Source organism: Oryza glaberrima, chromosome 2 (assembly GCF_000147395.1).
Source record: "Oryza glaberrima chromosome 2, OglaRS2, whole genome shotgun sequence".
NCBI classification, from domain to species: Eukaryota; Viridiplantae; Streptophyta; class Magnoliopsida; order Poales; family Poaceae; genus Oryza; species Oryza glaberrima.
In genome coordinates this window covers 3,409,370-3,422,718 of record NC_068327.1, presented here as the reverse complement: position 1 = coordinate 3,422,718, position 13,349 = coordinate 3,409,370, and the positions used below count along the sequence as shown (strand labels likewise).

Here is a 13,349-nt window from a genome sequence, read left to right as displayed (position 1 = left end):
TTTTCTCCGCTTTTATTTTTTTTTCTCTCACTTAATTTGATAGAGAACTCCGGGCCCACGAGAACTAGGCCAATTGGGCCTAAAGGGGCCCGGTGAAATCCACAGCTTGGGCCCGCCTAACAGATCGAGACCCCATTGCGTTTGAGGCCCTTCTTAGGCTCTGTTCGTAACGATGGGTGAAAATCACGTATAGTGCGCACGGAAAACAGAGCGGTTCATTAGCACGTGATTGATTAAGTATTAGCTATTTTTAATAAATAAATAAATAAATATAATTTTTTAAGTAACTTTTATATATAAACTTTTTATAAAAACACATCTTTTAACAGTTAAAAATGTATGCGTGTGGAAAACGAGGCGGATGAGCTGGGAACCAACCGTTCCGAACACAGCCTCCGCAATCCAACATTCACATTCAAAACGTTTTTATATTACAGTAATTGTTGGTCAAATGTTTCTAAAGTCTAATCTTAAAATATGTGTACGTTCTATATTATAAAACAGAGGAAGTAGTATATATATATATGTACCACCTTCGTTTAATAATATAAGAGATTTTAGATATTCAATTGAACACCAAAATCCCTTGTATACCACCCGGCAACCGACATGGTACGTGGCACATGGTGGCACTCCATTCTGCTTGGCTGGGTGCATTGCAATTGCAATGGCATGCACAAAGCACTGACGAAATGGGGCCCAGCCCAAGATGAAACGGGAGGCAGTGGGCCGTGGGGCGTGTCGTCCAAGATCCGGGAAACGCGGGGAGCGATGGGATGGCGCACGCAGTGTTAGAAAACGACACGTCACCAATCAACACACAGCTGGAGCGCTGATCAAGCTCTTCATCGATTTTTTTTAATTAAAAAATACAGTTAAAACATAGTATGCGACTCGTAACGAGTTGACGCTCATTCTTGTGAACATCACGTTGCCGCTATGAAAACCTCCAAAAGATTAGATCGACATATCTTAAAATTTACAAAGTCACTGTATCAAAACATAATTTAAGAAACTAGAAAGCGTGCCAGAAAAAAAATAGAGATTTGTTCTCATTTTGTCCTCCTAACAAATATTGCCTTAAAGTACTACATCCTCGAACAAAAGGAATCAAACATCTCTTCATATTCACCACGGTACTAGGTCGCTATATTTTAATGCGAATGGGTAATAAACATGAAAAGGTTATCTTTCTCTAAGAGCAAATTTAATATAGTGGTAAGTACTAGATATAAGGCAATCTAAAATACTCCATCCTCCACTCTAAGAGAAACAAATCTAAAATGAGAAGAGTCACATTCTAATAATACGAATTTAGACAAGAAACAAGCTAGGCTAAAAGGATGATTTGTGGGAGGGGAGAAAAGAGAGAGGATAAGCCCACCTTCGTAAAGGGACAATCTTTATACAAACTTCAAAAAGTGTGAGATAAAAAAAAGAAGTAGATTGATGACAAGTGTATTGGGGCTAGTGTAATAGAGTGTTAACTCTAAACTTTTTAAGTGGATGGTATAGATAAAAATTGTGGTGATCGATATCTCTACCACCTCCTCTGTCCCATATTAAGTTTATTTTCAGCATCTTTCCTTGGTCCCAAAATAAGTTTATTTATAGAGTAATCATTTCATCATAATTTGTGAAAGTATATAATACTCCCTCCTTCCCACAATATAAGGGATTTTGAGTTTTTACTTGCAATGTTTGACTACTTGTCTTATTCAAATTTTTTTTACAAATATAAAAAACGAAAAGTTATGCTTAAAGTACTGTAGATAATAAAGTAAGTCACACATAAAATAAATAATAATTTTAAATTTTTTTGAAAAAGATGAGTGGTCAAACGTTGCAAGCAAAAACTCAAAATCCCTTATATTATGGGACGGAGGGAGTAGTTATTATATTGGCAGTAGATAAAGTGAGAAATAATTGCGTTGAGATTTGATATAGTATGGACATTTTAATTTTTTTATCTGTATGTGTGAAATGGGTAAAAAAGACGTGAATATTAGGGAATGACCTAATATCAAATATTTAGAAGGTGTGAGACTTCAAACCCAAGTCATCTAGCCCACCACCTTACGGAGCTACCTCTGATAGGCGATAGATCGAGCAGGACGTTTGATTCAGGTCATCTAGCCCACATTTGATTCAGGTTGTCTAGGTCGGCCATCGTGTCATCTAGCCCACTATTTTGTGGAGCTAGCCAGAAGACCTCTGGACGTACGTTTCATTAGGCTAACCGGAAGACTGGAGTGAAAAATTAACTTATATTTTTTTTAATACGTAGGTAGTGTAAAAGATGAGACAAATTGAGCGTGCCAACCGCCAACCAAACATCCTCTCCTGAGTTACTCCTCGTCAAAATAGGGCTGTGTTTAGATTTAAAGTTTGGATCTAAACTTCAGTCATTTTCTATCACATCAATATATCATATATATATAACTTTTCAGTCATATCATCTTTAATTTTAACTAAAATCTAAATTTTATGCTGAACTAAACACACAGCATAGGGGTAGGAAGAGGGAGAGCGATACACTACTGTTGCGGCGATAGGCGACGGCGGTGGAAAAGGGTGCGACGTTTGATTCAGGTTCTGTAGGAGGACGAGGGCCCCGACGGGTCATATCACATCACATCACACATCACATCATATCACAGATCAAATCAGAGTCACGTCAAATCCGGGCCAAATTTTTAGTACTGTTGTTGCCACGACCAACACTGCTAGCTCTTGCCTGCATTTTGACGATTGGCATTGATGTCTATGCTCCTGTGCATTGATCGTTTTTTGTTTGATCTTCGTCGGTCTTCGTTACTCCATTTCAGGAGTACTCTACACTTGTAGAGTATGGAGCGAAGAAGGGGTCATGGTAGAGTAGAGTATAATATACGCCTAGGCTAGCTACCGCCATTGGTATCCATTTCTAGGCCAACATTTTTCCTTTATTCTTCTTCTTCCAGATTTTTTAATAGTAATTGCAGAGTAGGAGTACCTACTTGCCTAAGAGCAAGTTTAACGGCATAACCAACTACTAGCTTCAAATCACCTATAGGCAACTTAATAGCCAATTCATACAATGGGTGTGTTTAGTTCACGCCAAAATTGAAAGTTTGGTTAAAATTGGAACGATGTGATGGAAAAGTTAAAAGTTTAGGTGGTGTTTGGATCCATGGACTTAATTTTAGTCTATGTATTTAAACAATAATTTAAAGTATTAAATATAGACTACTTACAAAACTAATTACATAAATGAAAGCTAATTTGCGAGACAATTTTTTTAAGCCTAATTAATCCATAATTAGAGAATGTTTACTGTAGCATCACATAGGCTAATCATGAATTACTTAGGCTCAATAGATTCGTTTCGCGAATTAATCCAAGATTATGGATATGTTTTATTAATAGTCTACATTTAATATTTATAATTAGTGTCCAAACATCCGATGTGATAGAGACTTAAAAGTTTTAGTCCCATCTAAACAAGGTCATAATGTGTGTAGGAAAGTCTTGATGTGATGGAAAAGTTGGAAGTTTGAAGAAAAGTTTGGAACTAAACAAGGCCAATGTTACATACTCTATTAATACCTGATTCTACCTATCATACACACACTATTTTTTTTGAAGTCCGTGTTATAGCTGGCTACAAATCTGTACCCTACTGTTCTTCTCTCTTCTCTTTTATCTCCTTAAAATATGTTTATATCCGACTTATAGTTATTGTACCTTCTCTAATGGAATGGTGGTAGACCGGGTAGGAGTACTTCTTAGAGTAAATTTGGTAAAACTATAGGTACTAAATTACATAAATACTTATTTTGGTCCTCTTCGTTTCCACTACAAGGAGTGGATTAAATTTTGGATTTTCATGGCACGCTTTTCAAACTGCTAAACGATGTGTTTCGTGCAAAAACGTTTTATGTGAAAGTTGTTCTAAAATATCATATTAATCCATTTTTTAAGTTTATAATAATTAAAACTCAATTAATCACACGTTATTACCACCTCATTTTTGCGTGAAACACTTAATCTTTATCTTTATCTTCAGGAGATTCAAACACCAACTTAAAGTGATGTACCACAAAACTGTAGATTTAACAATAAATTTATCACAAAACTACATGCTTCAAACTAAGTACCGCAAAACTACAGATTTAATCACAAAATTATCCTAAAACTACATATTTTAATGTTTGAATATGTAGTACTAATGTTATGTTTGATTTATAAACATCCCAATTTTGTGACTAATTTAACATTAGACTTGTAGTTCGGTGATACGATGCTTATTTGTACTTATGTGATAAATTCAGTACTAAATATATAATTTGTGATAAATCATTTTAAATATGTAGTTTTGAGATAATTTAATTAAAGTACTTGTAGGCCCTCTTTGTTTAGACTTATAAGTCAAAAAGTCTAAGCCTAAACAAACATGCAGCTTTTCCGTTTGTCTTTTTTGAAGCCATAAGCCACTCTAACACTATTAAGCCAAAAGCTAAGTTGGAGAAGCTTTTTTTGGCTTATGTGAGGTAGATGTATGGCTCAACCACTAAACTTAGGACATTAAATCCACCGGCTTATAAATTATATAAGCCAATAAGCTGACTTAAAAGTCTAGGCCAATAAGCCTAAGCCTAAACAAAGAGGGCCGTAGTCTTGTGAAATTTACTCTACCTGTTATACTAAAAATATAAAAGGGTTAGGTAAGGTTACGAAAGTATTGAGTTGCATGCACCGATCAACCAAAAGATTAAGTTAACGAGATGCACCAAACATAATTTAAACTCTAAAACTTCTGGCTCTGATACCATATATTGAAGGAAAAAGTACGAATTACACCCGAACTATCGCAGTCGACCGAATTACCCCCCTCCTAAACTAAAAAACCAGACATCGTTCATCCTGAACTTTCAATGCCAGACAAATTACCTCCCTCGATCCAATCCAGAGCGGTTTTATCCTACATGGCGTACGCGTGGCAATCTAATCAGCATTTACTTTTTTTAAATGGTGGGCCCACCTGTCACTCTCTCTCACCTCCTATTTCCCCTCCTCCTCCTCTCTCTCTCACTCTTCCTCTCTCTCTCTTGCGCGGCAGCATGCGGGCGATGGGCGGCAGCAAGCAGTGGCGCGGGACGCGGAGGCAGCGGTGACACGGAGGCGGCGGTCTCTCCGTGAGAGAGAGTGAGTCAGTGAAGAGGGAGAGGAAGGGGATGTATGATAGGTGGGTCCCATAATTTTCTTAAAAAAGAAAATGCTAACTGGATTGCCCGCGTACGCCATGAAGAACAAAACCACTCTGGATTGGGTCGAGGGGGGTAATTCGTCTGGTATTGAAAGTTCAGGGTGAGCAATGTTTGGTTTTTGGGTTAGGGGGGTAATTCGGTCGACCGCGACAGTTTAGGGGTAATTCGTCCTTTTCCTATATTAAATTATATGAACTGGTCAATTCAAACATAAAAGCCTAAAGTGATATAAAATGATGGACAATTCATTTTATATTCTAACATATTAGTGTCCCTGTGGCTTGCTAGGAAATGATAGTCAAACAAACGATAAAGAACAATAAATCAATCACAGAAGACACGAGATTTAACTGGAAAACCTTCCTAAAGCAGGAGAGAAAAACCACGGGCGCCAGTCAGCAAAATATCTTCACTATATCGGGGTGAGGTTACAATATATATATATATATATATATATATATATATATATATATATATATATATATATATATATATAGGGGTAAATTAACTGGTGCTACATGGAGTATGGGCTCCAAGATTCAAATTGAGTATATACCCAATTTGAATGAGTATGAAATTTTTTTAAATGTTTAGATATGAACATTAACTTCTTTACTAACAAGTTCAAACAAGTTTGAACTTCTTTTTTTGTTAGATTTTGGTTCTAGGTATATAACATTCAAACATATAATTCGTTAGGTACGTAATAATGAATTGTGAAATAAAGTTGAGTTTAAGTTGTTTTGTTGTTAGGTATATGTATGAATCAAATTCATATACCTAGGTATATACTCACAATTTGAAAATTTTAAAAATTTAAGAGAATTTGTGTGTTTTATACCTTGGAGCCCGGGCACCATGGAGTCCCATATGGGTGTATGTATATGTATGTGTGTGTGTATGCGCGCGCGTGTGTGTATATATATATATATATATATATGGTGGAACCTAAAAGAGATGATGATCCGCTACGCTCCGGCCCAAGCCTACCGGCGACGGGCCTCCGCTCCACTATGGTAGAAGTTGGCCTTTATTAAGTGTAAATGAATTTGGATCACAACTCAATATGGCTGACACATACTCTACGTCTATTTTCTAACTCTGAATTATCTGATCCAAAACCATACTCCCTCCGTCCTAAAATAAGGGCAGTTTTTACACTATTTATGTTCAACGTTTGACTATTCGTCTTATTTGAATAAAGATTATGATTAGTATTTTTATTGTTATTAGATGATAAAACATGAATAATACTTTATGTGTGACTAATTTTTTAAATATTTTTCATAAATATTTTAAATAAGATAAATGGTTAAAGCGCTAAACACGGATATTTATGGCTGCGCTTGTTTTGGGACGGAGATAGTACATATTAGTACTGTTAATTTTCATGACAGAACATCGATCGTCGAAACATAATTATTTGACAGCTTAATTTAACATGACCCTTGCGCATGGACAGCTAGCGTAGCAGTACTTAAGCCAGTAGTACTAACCCCTTCACATTCGTTGCCACTGTACGCCTGCCCCAAAATATGTGCGTGCGTGCGTGCGTGCGTACGTGCGTTGTTCCAATCAATACGCGATGTACTACGCTGGTATACACAGGACCACTACGATCTGGCTAGCTAGATAAACCTCAGTTGGATCGATCTGTTGTTTCGATTTATAATTAGGACCACTCTCTGCTACCTACTGTGTGTCTACGCGTACGGCCATGCAGGCACAACAAGCAGTATATACCTGATCCAAATGCATTTTGGCATACATGTATGGTCGAGTGCACATCCAACACCAATATACCTTCTCTATCCAAAAAAAAATAAACTAACTTCAGAATTTAAATTTGAACATACCGTAGGTTTAGATTCAAACTTAAACACGTCTTTTTAGGACGGACAAAGTACATGCTAGAACGACCAATCCAGGCTCGTCTCGAGACAATTCTTTTTTTTCTTTTCATTCCCTTGCTCTCTCAATTCCAAAGATGTGGCTAGAGTAGAGTTTGGTGTCAGGTGCAAGGGTTAGGTTTTGGGCCATCTTGGTTGTATTTCATTTGTGTGCCTAGCTGTGACTAAGTCACGCTTAGCGGCAGCTGGTTTGGTGCTAGCTTTTTCTTGGGTCGGTGTGTGGGAAGTGGTTATTTTTTCTTCGTTTTCCTGGTTATGACCTCCCACCCTTGGAATCTTGTAATTTTTTTATGCTCTATCAATATGAACTTCGCACTGTTTGTTGTGAGTCAAAAAAAAAGTACTTTGATAGTGTTCGGCTTGTTACTAAAATAATATTAACATAATACATAAGTTGTCCAAATAAAAGGCACTACCAAATTAAACTTGTCGAGATTTTGGCATTGCTAGCATTTTGAAAGGCAGTAAACCAAACAAAGCTATTAACCGATTTTTTTTTCTAATATCAATCATCTTTATAAATTTGATTGCTCCAAGATTCGTGCAAAGTTATATAACCCTAACACCACTCTCTCCCTCATTTCCAACGCCTGAGCTATTGCCATCTTTGCCCCTCCATCTCGCATTTCCAACCTAGCGTATCGTCACTGTTGATGTGACACTTTGACTTTAGCTTTGAATAGTGCATGATTTACTAAATTTGATCGTCAACAGTCGCCCTCTAACGCACCAGCACCGGCGTGATCAACCGGCCAGCCACACCCTCACCTCCACTTCCTCGTCCCTAAATCTACCATCGTGTCATCGTACGTCTTCCCGACTTCCATGGCCCCATGGTCCACGCGTTGTATCCACGTCACGCCCCTCCTTATCCTCCTGAAGTCGAGAGGTGGCGAGATGCCCTCACCCTGCCATATAAACCACCATGGCTAGGGCTAGATGACTAAAAATTCCTTAAATTCGAATCACCTGACCATGAATGTTAAAGGTTGTATATATTCATTCAGGCACCGGGTTTAGTTCCCAAACAAAAACTTTTCATCCTGTCACATCGAATGTTTGAACACATGTATAGAGTATTAAATATAGATAAAAAAACTAATTACACAGATTGCGTGTAAATTACGAGACGAATCTTTTAAGCATAATTGCTCAATTAGACAATATGGCGCTACAATAAATATTTATTAATGGCTGATTAATTAGGCTTAATAAATTCGTCTTGTAGTTTATAGGCAGAATCTGTAATTTATTTTGTTATTAGTTATTTATTTTGTTATTAGTTTACGTTTAATACTTTAAATGTGTAGGAGTATATGTATATACTAAACAGGGCCTCAACCAATCAATCAATCAACCACCCATTCAAATGCAAATCCCATTGACTGTGCACAACAATAACAAAGGGTACACTTCACTATGCGTTGTGCAAGTCCATCGGCACAAAAGCAAAAGGAGCAAAGCACTGTTGCAGATGAGATCAACAGACACACACACACTGACTCCCATGGCTGATCAATGGCTGTTCCATCACCGGCCACACAGAGGCTACTCACTCCCATGGTCTATGGTCTATGGGCAACCTTTCAACAAGCCATGTCTATCGATCGATCGATCGATTGACTAACCTCATTCTTTTCATCTTCAGTTTCGTCAGTGACGACAGGAATGGTCGTCGCAATGCTGGTGCTGTTCTTTTCTCCAATAAAAACTGGATAAACTTTTAGAAGAGTGGCACGCTTTTCTAATTGCTAAACAGAGCGTGAAAATTTTTTATATGAAAGTTGTTTTCTATATGAAAGTTGTTTTAAATATAAGATTAACCTTTTTTTATATTTATAATAATTAAAACTCAATTAATCACAGTTATTACCATAATAATCTTCATCTTCAAACATCACGCGCTGTGTACACTGTACACACGCACACCACACAACGTCCATCGTCGGTCTAGTCTCGATCAAACTTCTCTTTCTCATCGCATCTCATCAAGGTGCTCTATGCTGATCCATCAGTCGTTGATCTGATTGCTCGATGGAGGCATAGTGAGAAATGCTTGACTTTAGGTGGTCTGTACTTTGCCTAATCTTTCCTGGATTTCTCCTGCTTTTATGACCAAGCTCTAGCTAGCTACCAGTACAGCTGGTTTGGTGCTGGAGGTCAATGCATGCAGTGGCAAGTACTACCTTCCTTCTAAAATAAGTGCAGCCGTAAATATCCGTGCCCAACGTTTGACCGTTCGTCTTATTAAAAAAATTTGTAAAAAATTTAAAAACTACTATTCATATTTTATCATCTAATAGCAATAAAAATATTAATCATAATTTTTTTTTAAATAAGACGAACAGTCAAACGTTGAACGTGAATAGTACAAAACTGCACTTATTTTGGGACGGAGAGAGTACTGAAAATGAAGCTCACTTGGATGGGATAAGTAAAATACATGCACTACTAATGTTTTTCATGGTAATTAATTATGGATGTGTTTGATATGAGAAGAAACAAGAAAATTGAGTAAATTTTGATTTATATAATTTTTAAAGTGATTTTCTTATAGATTTTTTTTAAAAAAATATTGTTTAGTAGCTTGTGAAGCTTGCACGTGAAGAACGAGAGATTTCTTCTCTCTATCTGTTTGCAACGATCACATCCTAATTAAGAAAATTTATGAAATTAAATGAAGGATTGATTGTTGCGTGATTGGTTGAGCTAGTAGTAAATTATGCAAGCCAAATCGTTATATTTTGAGACAGTGACGGAGGTATACAGCAGTACTTCTCTGTTCCCAAGAACTTGTCACCATATAGAGAATTTTAAAATAAATGAGTAACATGGGATAATTTTTGGTATTTATAATGTTTGCAAGAAAGTATAATAGGTCTAAATTTAAATATCAATTGTGTTGAGGGAAAAGAGGGAGTAAAATTGTGTAACGGAAAAAAATGAGTAAGGTTATTAATGATGCAACACCCATCAATTTAAGTTGAAGACAACTAGTAAAAGTTACGAAATTGCAGTTCTTGAAATGCATACAATACATACAAACTTGTACGTGTGGGATCAACGCTGGATATATAAGATTTAATTGATTAATTTACATTGGCATTTCGTTGACCAGTCCTTAATTAATTAAAAGTCACTTCAAAGCCATGAAGATAATTAACATGCGCCCCAACAGCTGACCATCTTGCCGCTAGCTTAGTGACAGTTTATAACTAAATTAACCTAAAATTTTACTACAAACATTTCGTACAAAAAAAAAACCATGCAAATTACGTGCGTGTGCATGCACTAGCTAATTATATATGAAACCTCCGAATTAATCCCAAAGCAAATGCAAATCACCACGCATCCATGCAAATTTGCATTTGCGAGCAATTTGATATGATCAAATGGCGATGAGGGTAGCCCATCGCCATAATGCATTTGCAAAAGCTGCGTAAGCTTAAGGATTAATGGAGATCGATGGAGGAGCTAGTTGAACACCGACAGTGGCATCATGCAGCCGGCGGCGTGCGCCTCGGCGGCCGCCGCCGCCGCCGCCATGGCCAGCACCAGGTCCTCCCCGCCGCCGCCGCTGGGAGCACCGGCCGCGCCGCCCGTCGACGCCGCGACGTCGCCGCCGCCGGGCTGCTCGCCGGCCGGTGCCAGGAAGTAGTGGCCGTGGAGGAAGTGCGCCGGGAACAAGAAGTGCGGCACCGTGGTCGTCGTCGTCGTCGTCTCCATGTCCGGCAGCGCCGCGGCGGCGGCGGGCGGCGCCACCGCCTGTTCCACCAGCTGCTGCTGCTGCTTCTGCTTGGTGTGGGAGGCGGCGGCGCGCTTGCGGCGCTTCTTCTCGTAGGCGATGCCGCGGGCCTTGGACTGCGTGTCGCGGATGTCGCGGAGGTAGAGGCGGACGGCGCGGGCGCCGAAGGGGTTGGACTCGGGGCGGCCGCCGTGCTCCTCGAAGGCGGCGCGGAGGCGGCCGACGAGGGCGTCGAGGCTGCCCCACGCCTGGCGGAGCGGGCAGGGGCACGGCGCCGGCGGCGAGGGGTGGCCGAAGAAGGGGCAGCCATGGGCGTGCACCTTCGTCTTCCCGAACTGGTCCAGGTACCGGAGGAACTCCAGCACGTGCGCGCCGCTGCACCGGGAGAGCTCCAGCGGCGGCCGGTGGTTGCGCAGATACTGCCCGAACGTCTGCCAGTCCCGCCGCTTCTGCGACTCGTACCTGCTCGGCCTCGCCGCGCCGCCGCCGCCGCCGCCGCCGGGGCTTTCCGCCGGCGACGCCATGCCGATCATGTCCATCTCCTCAATCTCTCACCTGCCAAACATGAACCATTAATTGCTGCGTGTCAGTTCGTCAACCCCATGACCAATGGTCAAACCAAGCAGCTAATGCTATTGAGAATTTGACATACTGTGGATGATTCAGAATGAGAAAGAACTAGGGTTTCAGCTAATCTGGAAGTTATCTCAATGCTTCTTCTAATATGTTTGACGTGCAAAGCTTTGTGAGTTTTGGAAAAAAATTAAAAAAAGGCAGATAACTGGGTGGTCCAAGAAAAACAAAACACAGTAGCAAGATTGGGGTTTTGAAGATCTGGCGTGAACTTAGCTCAGCCAAGCAAGAACTGACACAAATTAACTGTAATACATGCAGGGACAGAGAGAGCAGATCAGCAGAAGGGGAAGCATAGTACTGTATCACTCAAAGAGCAAATGATGCTTATTTGAAGATGCACTGTGCCGGCCGGTGATCTAACCCTAATTAACGAGATCGATCGATGCAGAAAGTAGAGCTAGATCATCAGCTTTAGAGATATCTGGAGTTGTTCTAATACTATAATTCTTGCTTGGTTCAGGCTGCAGAGATCGAAGTGTGTGGTACAGTGAGAAGAAAGAAAGAGGATGTTATAATAATGGTGATCAATCAATCAAGGGGAACACTGTTCATCAACTACTCGATCGAGAAGGCGAATTGTATATTTGATCTGCAGATCGAGAGAGAGAGAGAGTTAGGCATTGATTGAAAGGAACTCATGGTAGGTGTGGTGTGCAACAGGAAAAGCTTTGATACGCTGCAGATAGCCGTGTCTACCGAATCAAAACACAAGCTATATTAATTAATTAATCAGTGCAACTGATACTACTAGAAAAGAACCAAAACAAGAACAACAACACACTCTCGATCGATCGCATGGTGCAAAACTGAAAATCAAATCAAACTCAGATCAACACAAGAAACACACTCTAGTAGCAACTAAACTAGCTAATCCCCCAGCAATTAAGCAGCAACAATACACAAGATCATCAATCGTTGCAGGGTGCAGGCAGGCAAGCTGGCTGATCTACAGACAAATCAAGTGGCAGATCGATCGAGAGAGCTTACCAAGAAGCCAAGAAGAAGAAGATACAGGAGCCAGCAGAAGGGAGGAATGAGGAGGAAGACGATGAAGAAGAGAAGGGAGAGGAGAAGAGAAGAGAAGATATGGAGGGAGGGATCGCGCTCCTCTGACCGACGTGGGTCACTGACGTGTGGATCTAATCTTTGTGGATCTTACATGTTACTGACAAAGTCTCTCTGATTTTACGTTAGAGGAGATTCATGCTGGAGGAAGATCGCGCTCCTCTGACTTTTAAGTCAGAGGGACGTGGGTCACTGACGTGTGGGCCTAATCTTTATGGGTTCTAAGTCCATCTGACTTTACGTCAGAGGAGATTCATCCTAGAGGGAGATCGCGCTCCTCTGACTAAGTCAGAGGAGCGTGGGTCACTGACGTGTGGACCTAATCTTTATGGGTTCTATATGTAAGTGACAATGTCCCTCTGACTTTCCTTCAAAGGTAGGAGAAGGGGGGAGACAAGGTGAGGGACCCAGTGGCGCAGATATCGTCAAGGCTTTCCACATTACTATACGCAAAAAGGTTGTCACCTCACTAGTCACCTCACTCTCTCTCAGCTGCTGCTGTCCTTTCTCTCTCTGAATTGCCATTGCTGGCTGCTCTCTCAACGACGACGACGACGACGAGAGGAAGCTGGCGCGCATTGAATGTGGAGGAGGGGGAGTGGGGGAGGTATGGAGCTGTCACCTCAGCTCAACAATGGATGATCATGGACGGATCATTTGGGATTTTTCTCACAAGAGAACAAAGGTCACAGACACTTGCAGGAGTACTCCTACTACTTCGTGTGTGTGTGCGTGGATGGTGGT

At 40.2% G+C, this 13,349-nt stretch overlaps 1 protein-coding gene across 5 annotated transcripts; it reads right to left on the bottom strand.

The window, feature by feature from the left end:
• Positions 1 to 10,162: 10,162 nt before the first annotated feature.
• On the bottom strand, positions 10,163 to 12,693 carry LOC127764816 (protein G1-like1). Of its 5 annotated transcripts, none has more exons than XM_052289738.1 (3): positions 12,528 to 12,693; positions 11,557 to 12,129; positions 10,163 to 11,459 (listed from the first exon to the last, which is right to left on the bottom strand). In XM_052289738.1, exon 3 carries the CDS (start codon positions 11,441 to 11,443, stop codon positions 10,634 to 10,636), a length of 810 nt encoding a protein of 269 aa, XP_052145698.1. In that variant the 5' UTR covers positions 11,444 to 11,459; positions 11,557 to 12,129; positions 12,528 to 12,693; the 3' UTR covers positions 10,163 to 10,633. The 5 variants fall into 5 exon arrangements, with proteins under 5 accessions (XP_052145698.1, XP_052145702.1, XP_052145700.1 ...); XM_052289742.1 differs by having other exon boundaries at positions 11,902 to 12,129; XM_052289740.1 differs by having other exon boundaries at positions 11,839 to 12,129; positions 12,528 to 12,692.
• Between the last annotated feature and the right edge of the window lie 656 nt (positions 12,694 to 13,349).